The sequence below is a fragment of the Staurois parvus genome, unplaced genomic scaffold, assembly GCF_062004578.1.
Source record: "Staurois parvus isolate SC_StPar_1 unplaced genomic scaffold, SC_StPar_1.0 ptg000306l, whole genome shotgun sequence".
Lineage (NCBI taxonomy): Eukaryota > Metazoa > Chordata > Amphibia > Anura > Ranidae > Staurois > Staurois parvus.
The window spans coordinates 148,716-175,456 of record NW_028318102.1 but is presented as its reverse complement, the minus strand read 5'-3'; the positions used below and the strand labels follow the sequence as shown (position 1 = coordinate 175,456).

At 40.8% G+C, this 26,741-nt stretch overlaps 1 protein-coding gene across 3 annotated transcripts in view; it reads left to right on the top strand.

Annotated features, from left to right (window-relative positions):
* The window catches only part of LOC149457695 (rap1 GTPase-GDP dissociation stimulator 1-A-like), a 309,574-nt gene that overhangs the window by 165,617 nt on the left and 117,216 nt on the right, over positions 1 to 26,741 (top strand). Inside the window, exons 3-5 of one of the 3 annotated variants that reach the window (XM_089683339.1) lie at positions 5,002 to 5,124; positions 16,344 to 16,469; positions 19,600 to 19,728. In XM_089683339.1, coding sequence (XP_089539465.1) covers positions 5,002 to 5,124; positions 16,344 to 16,469; positions 19,600 to 19,728 — 378 coding nt within the window. The remainder of the gene's footprint in view (positions 1 to 5,001; positions 5,125 to 16,343; positions 16,470 to 19,599; positions 19,729 to 26,741) is intronic. The other 2 variants (XM_089683340.1, XM_089683341.1) reach the window with 2 other exon arrangements.

The following is a 26,741-nucleotide window of genomic DNA, read 5'->3' as shown; positions in this document are numbered from 1 at the left end:
AAGAGGTGTCAAGAGAACCAGAGAGCACACAGAGACAGATTGCACGGAACCCAACGTGCTTTTATTGGGGAGGTTTTTGGGGCACAGACAACAGTTCCTTTAGTCCACAGCTCCACACCAGACACAGCAACACAGTACAGTTCTCTGGAAGGCAATATGGAACAACAGGGGTATTGTAATCCACAGGGTTAGTCCACACAGGAGGCTCCAGGCAGGGATGGGTTAAATCCAGGTAGGTTCACGGAGAACGAGGGGTTAAGTCCAGGTAGGTGATAGATCCAGGCAGGTTCACGGGGACAGCAGAAGATCTCTCCACAGTGCAGGGATTGCAGGCAGCACAGACAGTCCAGGAGATGAGGAGGAGGACGGGGGATGAGAGGAGCTGGCCCTCAGCCAGCCTTCCCTCACACACACAGCCAGAAGAACACAATGGAGGTTTTCCTGCTCACCCTTAAGAATAGAGCTGGTAACCGGATACTTCCTATCGGGTTACCATGGCAACGGGCCCTGTCTCTCAGGTCTCCAGACCTGCCCAGGAATTCATGCATGAGGGGGAAGGGAGGAGATGGCCTGTTTGTGTATTCCTTCAGCAGGAGGCCAAGCTTCAAGCCAGGGGGGTGAGGGGCTGCTGAGGTCTGCCTGTGTCAGGGACAAAGAGGACTAGAAGTCCCAGCATGGATGGGACAGAAGGGTGTCAGCCGGCAAACCTGGGGCATGGGGAAGGAAGGACCAGCTCCGTGACAAGAGGTAAAATGGTATAAAGCGAAATCTGTCAACTCACAGTCTGTGTGGTCTCTGCAGCATATGTATTAATACAAAAGAAAAAAGGTGACTGGAATACCAGTCAAAGGGAAGCTGCTTACACAGGATAAATGTGGTGTTAAATTAAGTAAATGCAAAATCTCTTTATAAATGTCAAATATTGAATGAAAATAGTATAAAAAATCACACAAATATATACAGTACGTTGTATTTTTTATTGATGGAAAAGGAGTATTCATATCTGTGAGTGATTTTATTTATACTATTTTCATTCAATATTTGACATTGATAAGGATATTTTTATTTATTTAAAGTATAACTAAAGAAAACACCTTTTTTCAGTTTTGGATAGGGTAGAAAGGTATTAACCACTTGCCCTCCGCCCCATAGCAGATGTACTGCTACAGGACGACTTCGCTGGGCAAAATCATGTAAATATACCACTGCCGCTATTGGCTCCTGAGGATATCAATCAGCTGATTTTCAGCCGGGACTCTGTGATCGTTAGTGGGGCTGAGAAGGGAGAGATCTGTATGCAACCAACACAGATCTCTCTCCTGTCAGCATGGACGTGCACAGCAGAGAGATACAAAACAGCAGGTCTGCTTAGTAAAGCAAAACACAGTACACAAAAAAAATCACTCCCTGACACACAGTTAACCCTTTGATCACCCTTGATGTTAACTCCTTCCTGCCCAGTGTCATTAGTACAGTGTCAATGCTTTTTACTAGCACTGATCATTGTATTAGTGTCACTGGAGATGTCAGTGGCAATTAGTCAGTTCCCACCCAGTGTCAGAATACCCTCTGCAGTCCCACTATAAGTCGCTGATCGCTGCCATTACTATATACTATACTATATATACGTCATTTTTAGACTCTATAACTTTCAATTAAACCAAGTGGGATTTTTTTTGCAAAGACATGTAGCAGAATAAATTTTGGCCTAAATTGATGATGAAATTTTATTCTTTAAATTTTTTTATTAGATATGTTTTATAGCAAAAAGTCAAAATTTTTAAAAATTCGAATTTTATTTATAGTGCAAAAAAAAACAGGTAATCAAAAACCACTGAAAGAAAGCTCTATTTGTGGGGGACAAATTACATCAATTTCATTTATGTACAGCGTTTCATGACCGCGCAATTGTCAGTTAAAGTAACGCAGCGCAGTATTGCAATGGCTTGGTCAGAAAGGGGGGTGAATCTTCTGGAGGGCAAATGGTTATTAAAACACCTATTATTATTTTATTGCTGATTGTCCCGTTAGAGAGATTTCCCCTCTCTATTACTGTTTACCATTATCATTAAAAGTGAAAGTAAAAGAAAATCCCAAAATTTGGATTGCCCCTAGAAAAGTATTAGATGGAAAATCTTCCAATGGGGACACTAGTTCTGGTGACCTGGGGGCAACAAGGGATTACCTTAATTTGCAGGAATTTCCTCTCTTCCTGTTGTGGCAATGGAACAGGAAGTGAAGGAAAATCTTCCCAAAGGGACACAGATGACAAAGATAGAAAAAACTGCCAGGGATTCTAACCCTCCATTACTATATCCAAAGTGAAAAATAAAGTTTTGCCTTTAGTTACACTTTAACCACTTCAATAATGGGCACTTTTACCCCCTTCCTGCCCAGGCCCATTTTCAGGTTTCAGCGCTCACACTTTGAATGACAATTGCGTGGTCATGCAACACTATACCCAAACTAAAATGTTATCATTTTGTTCACACAACTAGAGCTTTCTTTTGGTGGTATTTAATCACCACTGGGGTTTTTATTTTTTGCTAAATTAACAAAAAAAGACAGAAAACAAAAAACACTTTTTTCTTTGTTTCTGTTTTAAAGGTTTGCAAATAAATATTTGTTCTTCATAAATTTAGGCCAAGATGTATTCTGCTACATTTCTTTGGTGAAAATGACCAAAATAGTATAATGTTGCCATAGTAACATTGTACTACTTTGGGGAAGTGATCAGTATTTTTTTTACACAATTTGATTGCTTATAGCAAAGAATTTCTTTGCTATGAGCAAGCATTTAGCTTAATGCAATCGATTAATGCAGGGTTTTTTTGTTGTGATTAGCGGTGATTGGCCACCGCTAATCACATGGCACATATGGGCTGTGATTGGCCCAGCCTGTGCATATGATCGCTGTGACCATTCACAGCTAGACACGGTTGTATGCAATGGATGGCATTAAAGAAAGCCATCCATTGTATACAACTGTCGTGTGACCTGCTGTGATTGGTCACAGCAGGTCACATGGTACTGGCAACAGGGCCAGTACACAGATCTATCATCGGCCGTGTCCGAGGTACAAATCTCGCCGCAGCACAGCCCTGCAGGCACGCTCAAAGTGTGATCCGGGAAGGGAGTCATATGATGCCCTCCTGGAGAGACAAAGTGTTTGCCCCACCGTCATTTGACCATAGGCCAGGCGGCAAGTGGTTAAAACAGCCTTTCTCAAATTTTTCAGCACAGAAGAACCCTTGAAATAACTTTCCAGTCTCAAGGAACCCCTGCTAAAAATTACTATATCTACAACTTATAATAGTCTAGTGTGTTGGTCAGTGGGAAGAATGCTCTGGACACTTGTGGTCATTGGGAAGAATTACCCCCTTACAGATAGCTAAAAAGATCACTTATGTTAGTGGGAACTTATCTGAGAGGTAGAAATTGCTCAAGGAACCCCTGGTTACCTTTGGGGGAACCCATGGTTACCTCTGGGGGAACACTGGTTGAGAAACCCTGCTCTGATATTTGGTGAATTTATTGCTATATCATTGGACAGGTCTGTTTTGTCTTGTTAGAGAATAGCCAAAGCCTTGAATGTGTCAATCTGGTATCTGTCAAACCTTCAAACTGATGATACTCCGCTCCTAACAGCTCAAGTTCCACACCTTTGTAAGAATACTTGTCTATGACTAATCCCATTCTGTTTTGCAAATATTTGAGCCAGAGATATCTCTAAAAATAATTATGAAAAAATAAAGTATCCCCACTACATATGACATATGTTCAAACAAAGGCATTAGACCATTATGATATGCATGTACATTGTATTATATTTGGAGTGATTGGAAGTTTTTTTGCAGCAGATGATGCATATGCTTGTATATACACAAAAAAATACATGAAAATCTGGCGAAATGACAGGAGAAAATGTATATATTTCACTACAAGTAATGGGGTAGATTTACTAAAAGTAATGGGGTGGATTTACTAAAAGGCACATAGACTGAGTGCAAGTGCAGTTACTCCAGAGCCTAATAAATGAGGGGAAGCTCTGCTGACTTCCACAATCCAATCATGTACAAGCAAAAATGCATTTTTTAAATTATCCCTGCATATGATTGGGTATCCTTTGTAAAGTGAAGCTTTACCTAATTTACTAAGCTCTAGAGCAAATTGCAAAGTAAACTGTCTATTTGCCTTAAAGTAGTTATATAGACACAACTTTTTTTTTATTTTGAAAAGAGAAAGGGAGGGTTATAACCCGTCATTTTTTTTTTTGTTTTTGCCATTTGTGTCACATTTGAATCTTCACTTCCTGTACCATAGCCAAAACTGGAAATGAGAGGAAATCCCTACAAATTAAAGGAATACCTTAGAACCCCTAGGTCACCATAACCAGCGCCCCCTATGGAAGATTTCTCCTCTATTACTTTTCCAGGGACAACCCAAAATTTCGGAATCTCTTTTACTTTTACTTTCAATTATAGCAGTAAATAGGAAACATACAGAGGGTGAATCTCCTTCGTTTTCTAATCCATCTCTACCCTGTACAAAACTAAAAGAAATACTTTTGCCTTTAGTTAAACTTTATATAATTCAAACCCAATAATCCTGTGTTTTTTCATATTTAGGCTTCTATACATTACTGGTGATAGAACTGATCCAAAAAGGTAGAGACTACTCAATAGTGGTTATTATAATTTTACGTTTCTGAAATACAGCATTGATGGACCACTACTTATTTAACTCATGCATTTAATCATTTATTTTCTTTTGTGAATTGACCTTAATGCTGTTTTATGTGGTATTTACCAAGCATTTGGGGAGTTTTGAGGTAAATACTGCATAAGGTGATAGCGAATTGACATTTTCAGCATTGCATGTGATATTTAGGAAAAATGTGTCAGATCACCTAAATACCACATGCGATCTGCTTTAGTGAATGAACCCCAGTATCTCTAAAGTAACAAATTCTATTTTTGATCTTTTATTTTTCCTCTACAGTGCAGAAATCAGCCAAACTATTGACGGACTATGATGTCTTACCAGCACTAGCAAGAATCCTGAAAACAAGCCAAACCTGTGGGGAAAAGGCAGCACAGGTGCTAGCAGAGCTGGCAAAGAATGGTAAGCATGTTACTCTTTTTATTCATAGTAATGGTATTCCGAGGTTCAAACTGTCACAAACAGAAGCTACACATAAAGTGAGCATCAAAGCTTAAAATTATTGTGTAAAGGCAAAATAGCTGCCGAGCCTACTACTTTGAGGACAACTAAAGTATTAATCTCTAGCTGTCCTCAAAGAATGAGCATCAGTGACCATTTTTTGTAGCCCGTGTCCAGAAAATAAGCCAGGACACAAGAAAATAGGCATTTTTAATATTTCAGCCAGGCTTCATGAGTGACAGATAAGGCCTGGACTGGGGCAAAAAATAGGCCCGACATTTTAGACTGAGCAGACCTTTTTTTTTTGTAACCCAAAATATAAATAATGACAGCTACCAGTTTCTCGATGTCTTTTAGTTATATTTAGCCTCCTCCACCCCACACAGCACATAGCTTGTTTGGATTTCCTTACAGACACAGCATCCATCTGCACAGTTTGTAGCTGGCTACTGCAGCTGCCATTCTGATCCAGGAATTTTAGAGAGCAGAACTGCAACAACACCACCAGCTACACACTGTGCAGATCGAGGCTATAGGAAAATTCAATCTCAGCTATGTGCAGTGAGGGGAGGAGGAGATCTGTTGAGTTCCCTCATTTCATGTCTCCACATAAATCCCACCTCCTCCTCCTCAAAAAAAGAAAACAACACTTATCAGCATGCTCACCCCTAAGCATACATTTTCCCTAAGCCACAATTCTCCCTTCAACAATACAATAATTCCCCCTCCTCCCAGTCTAAATCCCCCCTCTCAGCACAAATCTTTGCCACTCAATCCAACCTCCCAGCTCAAGTCCCCCCAGTTCCCCCTGCACAAATCTCCCTACCCAAAAGAATTACCCCTCCTAGCACACATCCTCTTTCCCCTCATAATTACCATCCAAGCACAAATCATCCCCACCAAATCTCCCCTTCCAGAAAAATCCTATCCCCCAAATCCCCCCTCCTAGCATAATTCCCCCCTCCAATTGCCCCTTACATAGTTAGTCTAGTTAAAAAAAAACACATGTCCATCTAGTTCAACCATTAAAAGGGGAAAAAATATACAATTCTGCAAACACAATCCTATACCAACAGTTGATCCAGAGAAAGGCAAAAAAAAGCAATAAAGCTTGATCCAATTTGCCCTAGCAGAGGGAAAATTTCCTTTCTTAATCACCCAAGAAGCAAACGGATATTCCCTTTACCTATAAATATTAGTATACAGTTATATTATGTAAATTTAGGAGAGAATACAGGCCCTTTTTAAAACAATCTGCTGAACTGTCCAGAACCAACTCTTGAGGGAGTCTATTACACATTTTTACTCTCTTACTGTGAAGAAGCCTTAAAGTGAATAATTCTACACCAAGTTCACTATATGGACAACCTATGTATTTATGAATGTTGATCATTCCTCTCCCCTTAATCTCCTCTTAAGAGAGAATAAATTCAGTTCCTCTAATCTTTCCTCATACCTGAGCTCCTCCATGCCTCTTATCAGTTTGGTCGCCCTTCTCTGCCCTTTCTCCAGTTTCCCCATATCCTTTTTGTGGACTGGTGCCCAAAACTGAACTGCATATTCCAGATGCGTACTTATTAATGATTTTAACAGGGGCAACATATTTCTCTCTCTGGAGTCTATAGCTCTTTTAATACAAGAGAGGATTTTGCTCGCTTTAGAAACCGCAGCTTGGCATTGCATGCCATTATTAAGCTTGTGATCTACCAGAACTCCCAGATCCTTCTCCACCATTGATTCCCCCAGTTGTACCCCCCCCCCCCTCAGTAAGTATGATGCATGCATATTCTTAGCCCCCAAGTGCATAACCTTACATTTAAGCGCTGCGCAAACTGTTGGCGCTATATAAATCCTGTATAAAAATAATAATTTATCAACATTAAACCTCATTTGCCACATAGTTGCCCCATTAAACAGTACATTGAGGTCGGCTTGTAATTTGGAGACATCCTGTAAGGACGTTATTCCACTGCACAGCTTGGTGTCCTCTGCAAAGACTGAAATGGGATTTTTAATTACAGACCCTATATCGTTTATAAATATATTAAAAAGTAAGGGTCCCAACACTGAACCTTGGGGTACACCACTGACAACCCTAGACCATTCAGGGTATGAATCATTAACCACTACTCTCTGAATATAATCTTTTAACCAGTTTACTATCCATTTACAAACTGATTTTTCCAAGCCTGAAGACTTTACCTTACATATTAGCCATATGTGGGGAACTGTGTCAAATGCTTTTGCAAAATCCAAGTATATTATATCCACAGTCACTCCTTTGTCTAAGATTTTGCTCACCTCCTCATAAAAAGAAATCAGATTTGTTTGACAACTTCTGTGTTTCATGAATCCATGTTGTCTGTTACTTAAAATATTTTTTTTCCAGCAAAAACTCATCTATGTGGTCTTTAATTAAACTCTCCAATATCTTCCAAACTATAAAAGTTAAACAACAGGTCTATAGTTACTTTTTAAATATAGGCACCACATTGGCCTTACACCAATCCCTGTGATACTATGCCAGTCATTAAAGAGTCTCTAAATATTAGAAACAATGGCTTTGAAATGACAGAGCTCAATTCCTTTAGGATCTGTGGGTGTATGCCATCTGGTCCACATGCTTTATTCACCTTTATTCTGTCTAAATATTTCTGGACCATATCAATCTTGAGCCATTGTGGATCATTTGGAGCTGTGCCAATATCATCCCAATTATGGACATGAGCTCCCCCATGCTCCTTTGTATACACAGAGCTGAAGAAGGTGTTTAATACATTTGCCTTCTCTTTGTCTCCAGTCAGCCACTCAAGATTATTTTGTAAAGAGCCTACATGCTTAGACCTGACCACTTTACTATTAATATATTTGAAAAATTTGGGAGGGTTTGTTCTACTTTCTTTTGAAATCTGTCCTTTGTTTTGAATTTTTGCATCCTTGATTTCCTTTTTGCATATTTTGTTAGATTTGTAACATTAAAATTTGTAAATGTTACATTGTAACATTTAAACAATGATGGAGTTCCTTCATTTTTATATTTTTTAAAAGCTCTTTTCGTATTTATAGCCTTTTTAACTTTGAACGTGAGCCACATAGGTTTTATTTCTAGCCTTTTATACCTATTGCCGATGGAAATATATTTTGAAGTGCGTTTAGCTAGTCTGTTTGAAGAATTCCCATTTCTGTTCTGTGTCCTTCATTGTGAATATTCCCTTCCAAACTAGGTCTTGGAGAGCAGCCTTGGAAAATTTGCTCTCTTAAAGTTAAGTATTTTTATCTTTCCAGTATGTGCTTATTGTTTACAGCTAACAATAAATAAAATCATGTTATGGTCACTGCTACCCAGATGTTCTTTTATATGAACATTAGTAATAAGTGCTGCATGGTTTGAGATTATCAGGTCCAGCAGAGCATCATTCCTAGTTGGGGCCTCTATGAACTGTACCATAAAATTGTCTTGTGATAGGTTCATGCACATTAACTGTTCCAGCAGTGCCAATACTCCAATTAATATCAGGGTACTTTAAATCCTGCACTATTATCACTGTGCTAGCCCTTGCAGCCCTTTCCATCAGTGCAAGGAGCTGAGTCTCCACCTCCTTATTAACACTCAGTGGCCTGTAACAAACTCCAATGATTACCGTTGAACTACACACATCCATATGCAGTTCCACCCATAATGCTTTAGCCTCATTGCACTCTCCATCAACCAGGTCCTCTTGCACACTTGCTTTGAGATCACTTCTCACATAGAGACAGACACCACCACCTTTCCTATTTACCCTCTCTCTCCAAAAGAGCATAGCCAGGAATATTAATTTTTTTTAATTAATATTTTATTGAGTTTTACATTTTATCTCTTCCGTCAATTAAAATTCTAACATAACTTATTCCATTATTTTCACCCCACATACAAAAAGCAATACAAACTCCCCTTTCCCCCCTCCCTATTACCCCCTTTACCTTCTCCTCCCACCTCTCAGCATCTTTTCTCTCTCTTTTTGGAGTCCTAGGGTATACATGTATTTCTCCTTCTATACAATTTCAATTAATTTAACCTTCTTAAATTCCTCCCACTTTTTCCATTTCTCACAAAAACACTCCATTTTATCCTCGTCTATATAGTATAGTTCTTCCATCCTGTATATCTGGACTACCTTTTTAATCCAATCCGATATTTTGTGGTGCTTCTTGTTCCCTCCAGAATTTAGTAATCAAACCCTTTGCTGCATTAATATAGTACAATAATCCAGAATTTTTATACCTTTCAACCGTTAACTCTGTTCCATGTAAGAGACATACCCCGGGTTCCTTTAATAATTTTATCCCAGTTATTTCTTGTATCAAGTGAAGTACTTCTTCCCAGTATTTTTGAATTTTGTGACATTCCCACCAAATGTGACCTACTGTGCCCTGTTCCCCACAACCCTTCCAACATAAAGGTGATTTATCCCTATTTTGTTTGTGTACTACATTTGGTGCCATATACCACCTCGCCAAACATTTGTAGTTCATCTCTACCTCTTTCATACTCACATTACGTGTGTTAACTTGGAAATCTTTTTTTGTTTATCCTCCTCTATTTTTATTCCTAATTCCCTCTCTCATCTCTCTATACATGCCGGTACCCTTTTTGTTGTTAACTTAGTAAGAATTTTATATATTTTCGAATTTCCATGTTTCCCATCTCCCCGTGTACTAAACAAATTTTCAAACGGGTTCCATTGTTCTTTCTTCCTTAAGGGCCTAGGAAGTTTTCCTATAAAATGTTTTATTTGCAAATATCGCCACTCATCTACTTTAATAAACAACTCCCTCTTCCTCTTCAATTCTACTAAGGGGCATATTTCCACGCCATTCATTAGATCTCTTAGTTGGGCATCTCCTTTCCTTATCCATTTCCCTGGAATCTTTTCATTCTCTGGTGGAAAAAAAAACATGTTGACAATAGGCATCAACATAGAGTTAAATTCCCATCTGTCCGTGCATTTTGTCCCAGGCTCTCAAAACAATTCTTGTGAATACACTTGTACTTTCTATCACGCCACGAGAGTGAGATGGCAACCATATTATCCTATCCAAATGTGTTTTGCTTAGAGTGGTTTCTATATGTATCCAACTTTTCTCCTGTGAATTATGTGTCCAATCAAAAATTTGTGCTATCAATACTGCATTATAATATCTTCTAAAATCAGGTACACCTAAACCCCCGTTTTCCTTGTCTCTAGTCAGAACTTCATAACTTATTCTAGGTTTTTTATTTCTCCATATGAAATTTAACATAATTTTTTTCATTATCCTAAAATACAATCCTGGTAGTTTTATTGGGATCATCTGGAATTTATATAAAATTTTAGGGACGATTACCATTTTAATTAAATTTATTCGACCTATCCATGATATACCACCTATCTCAAATTTTCTCATTTCATCTTTAATTTCATTTAATAATGGAATATAATTTACTTTATATAAGTTCTTCAAGGAGACGATCAAATTTATTCCCAGATAATTTAGTTCTTTTTCCTTCCAAGAGAAAGAATATTCCCTTTGCAAGGCCTCTCTCTCTCCTCTTGGGAGATTTATATTTAGAATTTCTGTTTTAGTTGGGTTAATTTTCAAATTAGACAACTCCCTATATTCCTTCAATGTCTTCATTAAGTTGGGTAATGTTATCCTTGGGTTACCTATATAGAAGAGTATATCATCGGCATTCGACGCAACTTTATGCTCTGTCTCTCCTATCCTAATTCCCCTAATATCTGTATTTTTCCTTATTTTCTCTAAAAGGGATTCTAAGGACAGGACAAACAGCAGCGGTGATAAAGGACATCCCTGACGTGTCCCATTATACATCTTAAAACTCTCAGATATTTCCCCTTTAACTTTTATTGCAGCAGATGGTTGACTGTACAATTTCCCTATCCATATTCTCATTCTAGGGCCCACCCCCAGGACATTCAGTGTATCCAACATATACCCCCAATCTACTCTGTCAAACGCTTTTTCAGCGTCTACAGACAATAACAATACAGGGAATTTTTTTCTTTTACTTTTTTGTATAATCATTATTGATCTTAATCCATTATCCCAGCCCTCTCTTCCAGGGACAAACCCCACTTGATCCACATGGATCCACTCCGGCATAAGCTCCTTCAACTTACTTGCCAGCACTTTTGATTATAGTTTAGTATCTATATTTAGTAGGGATATCGGCCTATAACTAGAGCACTGTGTACTATCCTTCCCTTCTTTTGGTATTATTGTGATGTGAGCTTGGAGGGATTCCTCCCTCATTTCCATCTCCCCATCCAATGTATTCATGTATGTAATTAATTTAGGTACCAATTTTTCTTTAAATTTGTTATAGTATCTCACAGTATACCCATCCGGTCCTGGACTTTTCCCTGCCATAGTACCATTTAATGCACTATAGATTTCTTCTTCTGTTATTGATCTCTCTAGGGATACTAACTGCTCTTCTCTTAATTTCGGTAACCCCACCTCTTCTAGGTATGTCTGTCTTTTTTGATATCTTTCTTCCTCATCTCTTATGGACTGTTGGGGATTGATATTATATAATTTACTATAATAGTCTTTAAACACTTTTGCAATATTTTCGGTAGAGTATTTTAGTTCTCCTTTGTTATCTCTTATTTTCTCTATATAGTTCCTACCTTTCTTTTTTCTTTGAGCTCTCATTAGGAATTTTCCTGGTTTATCTCCCGACCGATATCTTTCACTACTCTTCTTATTAAACACTCTCCTTTTTTCTTCCTCCATTAATTTATTTAGTTCTTCTCTTTTTTTCCAATACCTTCTGATTATTCTTTTTTGTTATACTCTTTTTATGCACCTGTTCTAATTCAGATAATTCTCTGTTAAGTGTGTTAATAGCCAGGAATATTAATGACCCAGTCATTTGAGGAATGAAGCCAAAATTCAGCAATACCAATTAAATCATACTGTAGTTCTCTTCATGCACCAAAGCTTCCAACTCAAAAATTTTGCTTTGCAGACTTCGGGCATTGGTGAACAAACACTTTAATTCATTATCACATTTTGCTCTTGTGTTTTGCATACCTTTTTTGTAGTACAAATAGTACTATAGTTTATAATGCTTGTTTGTAACATGTGAACCTTCTTATCACCTGCCATAGCCCTACCCCCATCTATCCCCATTCCACCCTCCATTATTGTCTGACCCCTAACTGATATGTCTGTCCCATTGAATTCTAGTTTACCCTCCCCCCAATCCTAGTTTAAATACTCTTCCAGCCTTCCCATAAACCTCAAGCACAGCAGACCCCCCTCCATTTAGATGCAAACCATCTTTAGCATATAGGTTGTAACCCAAAGAAAGGTCAGCCCAGTGCTCTATAAACCCAAATTCTTCCCTCTTACACCAAATATTTAGCTGTGCATTCAGTTCTCTAATCTCCCCTTGTCTTTTGTGTGTTGCACATGGCACAGACAATATTTGAGAGAATATCCCCTTGGTCCTTCCATTCAACTTGCAGTCTAGTTCTTTAAATTGATTTTTAAGGAGCCTCCACCTTCCATGTATTCTGTCATTGGTTTCAACATAGACCAAGACAGCAGGGTCATGTCCAGCCCCTCCCAGTAATTTATCAACCTGGTCCACCACATGCCGAACCCTGGCACCAAGGAGACAGCAAACCATTCAGTTGAGGCGATCCTGGTGACATATTATTCTATCAGTCCTTTTGATTTTAGAATCCCCTATTACCAACAACTGTCTAGGTCTTCCTGCACTACCCTCACCACCCCTACTAGATCGGCTTCTCTCCTGGCTGTTAGGGGTAGTAGTGACATCCAGGGCTGCCACCTCTGTGTTTACCACTTCCACATCTTCACTCAACTTGGCAAATTTGTTTTGGTGCTCAAATACAGGACTGGCCTTTCTTTTCTGTGAGCCCCTGTCACTCCCCCTACTGTAATAAACCATCTTCCTACCTATACCATGAAGAAAACAGTGAACGCTCAGGATTCCAATAGAGTCAGCAGCATGTGCACTGTAAAGAAACCCAAAGACCTTAAATAACATATAAAAAGATGAGCTGTAAAGCATAACACTGACCAGCCACTTTCTAAGATGGCCGCCTGACCTTCGTGAGGCTCCCGCAGCGTGACGTCACAGTGTATGGCTCTTCCTTGGCGAATTTTCCTTGGCGTTATCAAAAGGGGTGCGCACATCACGCTGCCAGAGCCTCACAAAGGTCCAGCGGCCATCTTAGAAAGTGGGTGGTCAGTGTTATGCTTTACAGCTCAGCTTTTTTGATGATTTCTTCACGTGGATGACAATGTGTTTTTACCATAATAAATATTTAATTACTACAGTATGGGCACCCTCTTTCTTGGCTCTGCATTGAGCTAAATAATTTTCAGGACCCTACCCAGAGAACAGCTGCAGGGCAGTCCCAGGTGCAGAAAAGGGTGTCTCTTTCCATGCTGCACACCGGGTCCACTTTAAAGGGGGCTTCTGGCAGATCTTACAACCATCATATAATTCTACTAATTGCACATTTATTATGTGCATCCGGTGAGTGCGCATTTTTTACCCTATCTCCTGCTCAAATGTAATGGAGTATAATCACATGAAATGCTTCTGATATCACTTGGGCAACAGGATCTTCACGTAGCACCATTTTCTGACTGGTGTCAGATTTTCACCATTATATGAACTTTTTTCTGTTTATTGGCTTTTTTAGTTGCACGCAACATATTGTGCTTCTTATCATAACGAAGGACTTAACACTTTGTATTAATTTATTTATTTCATCACAATTATCACTCATTTAGAATAATTTTTTATCGCTGCCCTTATTGATTTTACATCTTCCTACCTGATAATCCTGACTTACTGCTCCACCTTCCACATCTACCCCATTAACCAACTGCTCAGTGAGCAGAAGGCTCCTTTCAAGGTTGTCCTTTTTTTCTCAGTGTTGCAACATGCTCCTCCAGAACACTAATGTGAGCTTCTAGGATGGTGACCTGCTCACATCTGTCACAACAGTAAGCACAAATTCCCCCAAATTCAGTAAATGTGTGTGGGGTAATCAAACTGTGTACAGTCCCGGTCTAGAGATCCTGTGTGATCTGTTGTGTCGAGTAGCACTCCACTGACTTTACTGAACAGAGTTCCCTGCACAAGGCTGCACACTTGTGTCCTGGGTGTGGGAATGGGTGAAGGAATTCAGCTGGCCAGGTACAGTGTCAATGGCGGAACTTGCCTGAGAGGGCACAATGGAAATCTGGAGGGATGCAGCCAACCCCATCACCACCCCTAGATTCAGCCATGCCCAGGACACCAGGCAAATGTGCGGTGTGCCCTATGTCCAGTCCAGGCCTGCCTACAGGCATAGAATTTCATTAATTACCTATAAGGAAAATAAGGTAATTAGGAGACGATGCAAGTAAGCAGAGAATGGGGAAAAGAGTAAAAAGGGAATAATGAAAGAAAAGGCTTCCAAGCATAGGACATTGATCTCCTAATCTAACCAAAACTGGCTATACACTGAAAAAAATGTATTTATTTGTTTATTATTTATTTCAGGTACTTATATAGTGCTGTCAATTTATGCAGCGCTTTACATACTGTGTATATATGTGTGTGTGTATATATATATATATATATATATATATATTGTACATTTACATCAGTCCCTAACCCTCAAGGGGTGTACAACCTAAGGTCCCTAACTTTCATTCACATACTAGGGCCAATTTAGACAGGATCCAATTAACCTACCAGCATGTCTTTGGAGTGTGGGAGGAAACCGGAGTACCCGGAGGAAACCCATGCAGGCACAGGGAGAACATGCAAACTCCAGGCAGGTGGTGCTAGTCCTAGTACCTGCTAGTTAGGTGGAAGTGTTAACTGTAACGGAACCATCCCCAGACTGCACTTGGGTACTTCCGTTAGGATACCGCTTCCCTGTCCAAACACCGACCACAGACACCACAGCAGACCATACAAGACTAGACGACACCAATCTTGAAGTAAACCAGGAAATAGACTACTTTATTTTAACACAGATACAAGATATATACATTCAAGGGAACAACCCCCCCCCCTCCTTGCATAATGTCACAGGGTGGGGCAATCTACCTTTAGTAACAAGAGACACACCAACAGACAGTCCCATCAGGAGGGAGGGCTGCTGGAAACACCCTCCACCAAGCCAATACACAAACACATACATCCCATAATAGTTTGCTCCCAAGCAAGACACACAATAGAACAATGGGATGCAACCACATGGCATTAAACAATCGACAACCCCCCCACCCCAATATTAGGACAGATCACCCTGTACCCCTAACAGGCGCAGGGTGACTTACACATAAGAGGGATATGGGGAGCTGAGACAGGGGTCTCCCCACCTGTCCAAAGTGAGCTGTGTTCCATGGGCCCCCCCACCAAAAGTGACTCCACTGTGCTGCCCCAAGATTAAGCCAATTCAGCAGGGACTGGACAAATTTTGATAATTGTATGGCTACCCTGCTTAACAGAAGTCGATCATTTGATCAACTCTTGTCAAAAAAGACATGCTTGAAACCTTTTCTTGTTTAACATCTGCTGCTAACCTGGGTATTCTGACAGCAGCGGGTTCCATTGCCAGAATACAGTGTCCTGCCGGGTGTTATTACTCCATCAATCTTGCTTGGGGGAATCTGTTTTCTTTCATGCAACCCGCTGGCTGAAGGGAAAAAAAAACTTCTATGGCCATCTCGTACCAATTAGGCTTTCCCCCTTGTCTTGCATTATTTTCTTCTGCAATATCCAGGCTGTGAAATGCACATGTGCATGTGGCAGCATATTCTATTGGTCATATAGAGTGCCCGCATGTTTTACCTTTACATGCATTGCACTTGAGCATTATAATAAAGGAACCATTCAGAATTCACTTTAAAATAGTCTTATTTTAATAAAGTTAATTCTGATTTGATACTATAGATAACTGCACTGCAGCCTGCTCCATTTATTGAATGAGCCCTAATATCTTTTGTGCATTACAAAGCTTGAATATAACTTGATTGCAAGACTTGCACTTTTCATGTACTGTATGTAATCTGGGGTCACCTTTATTTTATTGGCTTCATGTGTTAAACGCTCATACTGAGGTCTCTGAATGCCCATTTTCTGTGTGTAGAGGAAACAAGGAAGCCCTGCATTGAAGCAGGTCTGGTGATTGCATTGGTACCTTTGCTGCAGAGCTCGGATCAGGAGATGCTGCTTCACGCTGGCAGAGCCATTGGTCGCATCTGTTATGAAAACAGTAAGTGGAAAATTTATATAAAATTCTAGATGAACAGAATTCGAACCCGTGAGAGCAATCCAACTTTTCTCATTTAAATGTCACAGAAATGTGATTGTTTAAAAAGCAGGCATACATAAAATTAAGTACAAAACAAACAAAATAAGGATTGCATTAGAAAACAGCATACGTTGTTAGGAGGCATATTTAATATGCATACACATTATCTTGTTTTCAGAAGCAGACATACGGTGGGGGCTACTCTTACCAATTTATTGAGAAATGCAGCTGGAATATGTGCAAAGTTAATAGTTTAGAAAATGAAGATTATAGTGATTTCCAATATGAAAGAAGCAACAAAAATATGAAAGCCTTAACTTCTCTGCCCCAGAGGTCTTTAGGCTTTCATCTTCTGAGGAATTCCGGTCATAAAAAGGTTTTTGTTGTTGTTGTTGCAATAGCCAATGTCTATTGCAGGATTCTTGAAAGCAGTGCTAAAATTTGCTGCAAAACACTGTCTAGTCAATGCTTGCTGTTCATTCACCATAAGTAGTGGCTGGGCACCAGTGTTACTGGCTACCCAACATCTTCACAATAACTGCAACTGCCCTTTTCAGTGTAGTCATAGTAGGAGGCATAAGCTATAACATTTTATTTTTGTTCAAATTAAATGCACCTTCACGCACACATACCAAGGACTTAAATGTTTGTGAAGTGCTGAAGGCCTTTCAAAGGGGATTCCAGTGTTTCTGTATGTTCCCTCTACATATATAAGCATAAAGGTTCTCACTACTTGCAAAGCTCACAGATATAACCCACTGGTCCCAATGAACAGAGAAAAGGAAAGCTTCCTTAAGAGAAAAATGGAGGCTGTCATTGCTGACTTCTTATTTTAAAAATGCTAGTTGCCTGGCTATCATTTGAGTCACTAACCCAGAACATGTCAATGACTGAGAAAGTAGCAAAAGAAGGGATGAGAGTGCCACAAGCCTATAAATACTGTAGTCCAGTAGAGATGTAATAACCTGGATAAAAGATCAGTAGGTAAAGCAAACCTGTTTCAGGAGTTTACAATTCCCCCTTTCATTAGGGCTTGTGTTGGCAGTAATAGTAGAAAATACTGGACAATGAGAACAAAGGATCAAGGATTAAAACGATGATAGTACAGGCAGGGTTTGGTGCCCATACTGTCATTATTAATATAATCCTTGATTCTTTGTTCTAATTATCCAGTATTTCCTACAATCACCACCAGCCCAAGCCCTGATAGTTGGGGATCTGTGAGCCTCTGAAACATGTTGGCTTTACCTACTGATCTTTTCTTTCTTAAATAATATATCTATACTGGACACTTGTAGACTTGTTGTGCTTTTGGCCTCTACACTTTTTTTTGGATTGCTTTGGGGAACCATGTGGTTACTCTGTAAGATAGAGAGCTGCTTCTTAAGATTGCAAATTACACCAGATCATACTTACCTTTGAGTCCAGAATTCCTGCAGCATGTATTTTGAGAAAGTACCCCAGATAAGCAAAATGAGTTTTCATTTCCTCCCAAAAATGCTCTAAAATCTGTTAATTTCAGTAAAGTTGTGCCATTTTAGCAAAATGTTTTGGAGTCCTTGAGGAAAGTAAAGCCCATTGCACCCTAAAACCTTGGTTTTGAAGTTCAATTGCAATTTTTAGTGAGAGTTAAAAATGGTGTAACCCAAAACAAGCTAAAGTAGATTCAACACTCCAGCGAGTCAGTCTTCGGCTGGATTGAATGATGCTCATTGTCATTCAACCAACTTCCTGTTAGCCAGGGCAGCAATGACCTACCCCTTGGGGGTATTTCATCAACCCTCACTAGGCTCACAGGAATTGATGACACCAGTGTATGCAGTTTTCAGGATTTGCCCACCACAAAAGAAGAAAGAGGACCAGTGACCTCTCATAAATAAGGAGAGGATCCATGGAAAAAAGGTAAGTGCACTAAAAAAAAGTAACAGAGGGGGATGTAAAAACTAAAGATGGGTTTTCACAGAGACTCCTGAGGCTTATTGAATATCCTTTCTACTACCCAGGTCCTGTTCTTGTGCCAATGTACATGTAATTTATTTAATTTGTATGTATTATAGGTGTTTATATAGTGCCATCAATTTATGCAGTGCTTTACATATATATTGTACATTCACATCAGTCCCTAACCCTCAAGGGGAGTGCAATCTAAAGTCCCTAACTTACATTCATACATACACATACTAGGGCCAATTTAGACAGGATCCAATTCACCTACAAGCATGTCTTTGAAGTGTAGGAGGAAACTGGAGGAAACCTACACAGACACAGGCTCACAGACACAAACTCGTGGTTGGGATTTGAACCAATGACACTAGTACTGCCAGGTGGAAGTGCTAACCATTTAGCCACTGTGCTGCCCTATATATAAATATAAACAGTATATACTCTATTTGCAGTGAATAATAAATATATTGAAAAAACTGAAAGCAATTGTACACAAGTAATCAAAATAGAGATTCCACTTTGGATAATTTTGCTGTAAAATTTTGCCACAATCACTTTGCCCATTCTTAGATAATTTTAAAGGCAAAGGGTCAGCATAACATCCAGGTTCCTGGTATTTTAAAAAGGAAGTAAAAAAAATGCAGCTCATTTATTCCTCTGAGGAAAGATAACAAAACCAAAATTAAAAGCAGTAAAATGCAGTTTTGCAGAAAGTAAGTGTTCTTTAACAGCCTGAAATGTAAAGGTAAAATGTTATGACACTACGGTATTTTGGACAAGGAGGGCATTTTGAATGTCTTTTCAAGCATAGTAAGTGTCTTAGTCTAAGATACAGAGCATGAACAAGGATGAAAAAAAATTTTACTATACCATAACTGATTTTCATGATTTAACTTTTTCATTGCATACATTTAGTGGTTCTGTTGTGAATTTATACATTCATTTGATAGCATATGATATTCATATGCAACTAGCACAATGTACTGTAAAGTTAGTGCAATATACAATAATAAAGCAGAATAATTTAGACCTTGCAGAAGCATACACAGGGTTTTTCAGTAAAACAACCCATCAGTGTTCACATTGCATTGATTTCTCATCATTAAATTTGAGGTAAATTATATTTAAAAAATTACATCTCTTTCAGATGAGCTACAAGAACAACTGGTCGAGATGGGTGTCATCAATTCACTGGTCAGGATACTAGCCGATTTTCCAGAAAATGATGCGCTGGTGCGTGTGGGTCTTTTGGCCTTGTCCAATCTGGCGGATCTAGGTTAGAGTCTCCAATCAGCCTAAGATGAGAATTGTCAAGTCATTAATTTATAGTTCAAAAGCAGACATTTATGAAATCTATGTACCGTTTTTCTGCTTCTCCCAGGCTTTCCTAAACAAGATGATCATTATCCAATCCAGTGAATAACTGGTATATACACTTCCTAGATGACTGGGCTCAGGGCAGTAATGATTGTCCTGAATTGATTTTCTCAAATGATGCTGCCCCAAGATAAAACCAGTGCTAGGTAGTGATGGGCCGAATACCCCCCTGTTCAGTTTGTGGTCGAACAATAGAACCAGGGGCGGACTGATCATTTGGAAACTCGGGCACTGCCCGAGGGCCCGGGGTCAGTAGGGGGCCCCATGAGATGCCTCTGGTACCTTTTTCATATGTTTTTTTGAGTTTGGGCAAGGACACAGGGCCCCATGATCCCCTATTGCCCAGGGGCCCCATGAGTTGTCAGTCCGCCTCTAAATAGAACCTATTGAAAGTTTTACCGTGAACTTCTCAGGTAATGCAAGTCTATGGGACTCGAACTTGTAAATTCAAAAGTGCCCATTTTGAAGGCTTATATGCAAGTTATTGGCCATAAAATGGGTATGGGGACTCGGGTACTGCCCTGAATGACATGAATCAGTGAAAATATTTTTCAAAAAGTATCGTTTTTAAAAGGGCAGTCATTTTTCGTTGCTTAAAGTAAAAAAAAAAAGAACAATTCCTTTAAATGTCATGCCTGGGGGGGTCCCCTTAAACTACCTGCAAAGTTGCACATCTGTACAATGTATAGAATCTGCTGCAGCAAGGCTGACTTTTTTTTTAATTACATTTTTATGAAAAAAAACAAAAAAAAACCAGCGTGGGGTCCCCCCCAATCCATAACAGATGCTTTAGGTCTAGTAGGAAGGTTAGGAGGAACCCCACAGTAATTTTTTTTAAAGTGTGTGGGCTTCCCCCTAAAAACCATACCAGGCCAGGCCTGATAGGACTTTTACCCTCTTCCTGCCCAGGCCAATTTCCAGCTTTCAGCACTGTCGTATTTTGAATGATAATTGTGCGGTCATGCAACACTGTATACATGTAAAATGTTTAGCATTTTTTTAACAAAAACAGAGCTTTCTTTTGGTTGTATTCAATCACTACTGGACGTTTTATTTTTTGCACTATAAACGAAAAAAAAAATATAAAGAAAAAGACTTTCTTTGTTTCTATTATACAATTTTGCAAACACCTTCACTGATGGGCTCTGATAGGCTGCACTGGTGAGGCGGCAATGATGAGACGGCACTGGTGGGCATTGATGAGGAGGCACTGATGATGCTGCACTGATATGCGGTACTGATGGGCACGTATAGATGGCAATGATGGGCACTGGTAGGTGGCACTGAAGGGCACGAATAGGTAACACTGATGGCACTGATGACACTGACTGGTGGCACTGACTGGCTGCACAGACTGACAGATTGGCAGCACTGCTGTTAAGTGATGGGCAGTACTGCTGGGCACTGATGGGCAGCACTGTTGGACACTGATGGGCAGCACTGTTGGGAACTTTTGTGGCTGCACTGATAATCAGGGCACTGATAATCAATGCCCTGATTATCAGTGCAGATGTCTGCTTTGACAGTTGCCGAATACCAGCAGTACTTTCCTCATGCTGTGAAAGTACTGCCGATAACCGGCAAGTGTATTTACGTAGTGGTCAGCTGTGGTTAAACACAGCTGATCACGTGGAAAAAGGCCACTGTGATTGGCCTTTTACCATGTCATGTGGTCAGCCATGTCCAAAGCATAGACAGCACCAGGTGCGAGTCGCTGGGGGCGCACGTTCTTGGATGATGTCATATGACACTCTGCCAGAACTGGACTACCATGCTGTAGCCATCATTCGGTTATAGCGCGGTAATAAAGTGGTTATGGGGAAATTGGGGAAAAAAAGCATGGGGTCCCCCCTAAATTCCTACCAGACACTTGATCCAAGCACAGGCCCAGTAGGCCAGGAAAGGGGAGGGGAGGGGAGGACGAGCGAGCACTCCCCCTCTTGAACTGTACCAGGCCACATGCCCTCAACTTGGGGGAGATGCTTTGCTGTATGTTAATGGAAACAAGGGCCTCTTCCCCACAACCCTGGGCTGTAGTTGTGGCGGTCTATGGAGTTTGCCCCCTCCCCTTGTGAATGAGTATGGGGAATACAGTACCCCTACCTATTCACCAAAAATGTAAAATGTGAATAAAAACACAACCGTTTTGACAGGTCCTTTAAAAAAAAAAGCCAAAAAAATGGTTCCATCATTGTAATCCATCGTCAATCACGGTGTCCAGTATTGTCATGACGATGCTGACTCGCTGAAATAAAAAATCCCAATGCATGTTGACTCGTCCACACCCACCGAACACTTGCCACGATCTGACAAGGACATCACTAGTGCTAGGGGACACCTACTCTGTGCATAGAAAAACTTTTTGCTAAAATCATTGTTTCTCCTATTCATTTTGGTTCGAGTAGAAAATGGTTAAAACCCCTGTGATTTTTTTTTTTTTGCTTTCTTCTGAAGACTCAACGGGAAGTGAGAAACAATCTCTCCAAAATGAGAGATCTCCTCTTATATAGTTGTTGCTGGAACAAGTGTCGTCCCATATGGAAAATTTCCCTTTTATCCCTTGTTCTATTCTGGTGACAGCTGTAAAATGTGGGATTTCCATCACTTGCTGACCCATCAGTATTGGTCACCAAGACAAAAAAAGGACAAATATCCCTGGTGGAAACACTGACTGTAGTAAAATCTTTCATCCAAAAAGTTTTGGCTTTACATACACTTTAAGTATCCCTCAATGGATGACATTTTTACAATTTCTATATTCTGTCAAAGGTGATTTATTATGAGTCACAGGGTCAGTTATATTGTTACAAATGTTTTGTATGAAAGAAATGCACAACGCATGCCCTCTAGGCAATGTGTGAATGCTGAGTACTAACTGGGTTGAGAAACAGCATCCTAAAATACTTGTAATCTAATTCTGTAATTTAGTCAAAATATTGCTATTTTCAGTGCAAATACATATAGCAATAATGGAAGTGTACTTTATTAGTGCTAGACCAAAACAAAATGAATGTGCCTTACAACAGACTGAGAGTATCTACCTGTGTCACATCAGGAGTAAGAAACTAACACCTGTTTTACCTATGCCTTAAAGAATAACTAAATCCAAGAACAAAAATATAATGTGTTGTAGCATAGCTTAGATTATGCGCCGAATTTATCTTTTTGCATTGTGGTAATGTTTAGAAAAATTTGTGTTTTACCACAAGTTACCATAAGACCATAGGAGACAGTCCAACAGTTAAAGAGGATCTTCACCATGTAAACACTTATGTAAAAGTCAGCAGCGACAAATTATGTCGCTGCTGACTTGTTAAAAACAGATACTTGCCTGTCCCGGGATCCAGTGATGTCCTTACCACACCTGGCTCTTTGCCGGCATTTGGGTCCAGGAGCTGTCAACTCAAAAAAGTAAAGTTCAAAATAGTACACAAGCCTCTTTGGAGCTGAATCACACTTTTTGACCCTATAGAATTTAATAGGAGTGCCTAAAAAAAGCTTGCAAATTGTGCATTTATGTACATATTTCAGGTATCCTGTATTGCAGTGGGGAAAATAATTATTTGATCCCCTGCAGATCTTGTAAGTTTGCCCACTTACAAAGAAATGAAGGGTCTATCATTTTTATCATAGGTGTATTTTAAATGGTAGAGGCAGAATATCAACTATAAATCCAGAAAAACCACATGATACAAATGTTATAAATTGAGTCACAGTTCAGAGAGTAACATAAATATTTGATCCCCAAGCAAAACTTGACTTAGTACTTGGTGGAGAAACCCTTGTTGGCAAGCACAGAAGTAAGACGTTTTTTGCAGTTGGTTACCAGGTTTGCACATCTCAGGTGGGATTTTGGTCCACTCTTCTTTACATATCTTCTCTAAATCCTTAAGGTTTCTTGACTGTTGCTGGGCAACTTGAAGTTTCAGCTCCCTCCATAAATTTTCTACAGAATTAAGGTCTGGAGACTAGCTAGTCCACTCCATGACCTTAATGTGCTTTATCTTGAACCACTCCTTTGTTGCCTTGGCGGTATGTCTTGGGTCATTTTTAGAGATGAGCGAATCGAACATGGCGAAGTGGAATTCGTTTCGAATATTGGGAAATATTCGATTCGCGCCGAATCCGAAAATTAGCCAACTTCGGATGCACGAATCGAATTTTCCCAAAATTGGCGGCGACATGTGTGGCGACGGAGCGGGGATCTCTGGGAAGGCGCGCAGACAAGGCGCGCTGACCCATAATGCATTCATTCATAACATGTGATCGCATTAGCCAATCAGCAGCCAGCCAGCACTGTGTAATGGTGGAGCTATAAATTGCGGCCATCTTACAATTCTCCATTAGCCTCCAGTCATTCAAGAGAGACAGACCTGTCTGTATTAGGGACAGAGTTAGGGCCAGAGAGACTTTAGGGCCACAGAATCGTTACTTAGGGACACAGAATCGTTACTCAGGGACACAGAATTGTTACTCAGGGACACAGAATTGTTACTGAGGGACAGACACAGAATTGTTACTGAGGGACACAGAATTGTTACTGAGGGACACAGAATTGTTACTGAGGGACACAGAATTGTTACTCAAGGACACAGAATTGTTACTCAGGGACAGACACAGAATTGTTACTGAGGGACACAGAATTGTTACTCAGGGACACAGAATTGTTACTCAGGGACACAGAATTGTTACTCAGGGACACAGAATTGTTACTGAGGGACACAGAATTGTTACTCAGGGACAGACACAGAATTGTTACTGAGGGACACAGAATTGTTACTGAGGGACACAGAATTGTTACTCAGGGACACAGAATTGTTACTCAGGGACACAGAGTTGTTACTCGGGGACAGACACAGAATTGTTACTGAGGGACACAGAATTGTTACTCAGGGACACAGAATTGTTACTGAGGGACACAAAATTGTTGCTCAGGGACAGACACAGAATTGTTACTGAGGGACACAGAATTGTTACTCAGGGACACAGAATTGTTACTGAGGGACACAGAATTGTTACTCAGGGACACAGAATTGTTACTCAGGGACAGACACAGAATTGTTACTCAGGGACACAGAATTGTTACTCAGGGACACAGAATTGTTACTGAGGGACACAGAATTGTTGCTCAGGGACAGACACAGAATTGTTACTGAGGGACACAGAATTGTTACTCAGGGACACAGAATTGTTACTCAGGGACACAGAATTGTTACTCAGGGACAGACACAGAATTGTTACTCAGGGACACAGAATTGTTACTGAGGGACACAGAATTGTTACTCAGGGACAGACACAGAATTGTTACTGAGGGACACAGAATTGTTACTGAGGGACACAGAATTGTTACTCAGGGACACAGAATTGTTACTCAGAGACAGACACAGAATTGTTACTCAGGGACACAGAATTGTTACTCAGGGACACAGAATTGTTACTCAGGGACAGACACAGAATTGTTACTCAGGGACACAGAATTGTTACTCAGGGACACAGAATTGTTACTCAGGGACAGACGCAGAATTGTTACTCAGGGACAGACGCAGAATTGTTACTCAGGGACAGACACAGAATTGTTACTCAGGGACACAGAATTGTTACTGAGGGACACAGAATTGTTACTGAGGGACACAGAATTGTTACTGAGGGACACAGAATCGTTACTGAGGGACACAGAATTGTTACTCAGGGACACAGAATTGTTACTCAGGGACACAGAATCGTTGAATTAAAGAGTATGTCAGACAACACGCAGAGGAGTGGCAGAGGAGGCAATGTTTCAGGAGCGAGCAGACGTGGCAGCAGAGGAAGGGGTCGAGGCAGCACTAGTAGCAGCCAGAGGCCAGTGCTCCCGGTGTCATCCAGCGGTCGTGTCTCCACCGACAACCCTGCCGTCATCGATTGGTTGGCTCGGTCGTCTTCCTCTTCCCAGGTCACCTCTGACACCTACAGCCAACGGTCGGTGGGTACGTCAGACACAACCGTTAGTTGGCATGGCCCGGGAGCAAGCCCACTGAAATCACGTGTCCTCTACCTGCCCCTGTCCTTTGGTGTTCCCTCACCAAGCGAAGTATCGCATGCTGTGGGCTCAGCCCCACTGTACAGTGAGGAAGAGCTAACAGAGGGCGGTCAGGAACGGGGGGAGACATCCGCCTCTTCAGCAGCCAGGCGAAGAATTACTGGTGAGGAGAGTGGCTCGGTAGCCGGTCTAGAGACAGGTCTGTCTCCTGACCCACACGCAGCCGAGGGGGCTAGTAGTGAGGCGGAGACCCTAATTGATGATGATGAGGCTGATCGCACTTGGCAGCCTCGTCGTCATCAGGCTATTGCTTCCGCATCATCAGGAGAAGAGGGTGCCAGCTTGGCAGCGAGCAAAACAGTCGGTGGGTTGCCCAGGAGGCAGCAGGGTCGCAGCAGTGTCAGTGGAGGCAAACAGCCACGGAGTAGAGCACCAGCTCCACTGCAGCCTACCACCACGGCCAGTAGTGGTGCCGGTGTGCACGGAGGAAGTAGCAGTCAGCCAGTGAGGAGTAGCGGGGGCAAAGTTTCCTACTCGGCGGTGTGGCAATTTTTCGTCAAGCCGCCCGAGGAAGTAAACGTAGCCGTATGTCGACTATGTAGCCAGAAAGTCAACCGTGGCCAGGGGGCCCATGTTGGGACTACAGCGTTGCGTCAGCATATGCAGCGTCGCCATTCGGTGGCCTGGGAAAACCGTGATAAAGATACGGCGGTTCTGCCTGCCCCAGCCCCCGCTCCATCACCCGCTCCGTTACTTGCTCCGTCACCCGACGTCAATCGCCCTCTATCAGCCAGTCAAGGCTCCAACACCTCTGCTGAGGGGAGTTGTCGCTCGTTGGCATCTTCCGCTCGTTCAGATGCTCCTTCTCATGCTACTCCTCTTCACGGATTCCG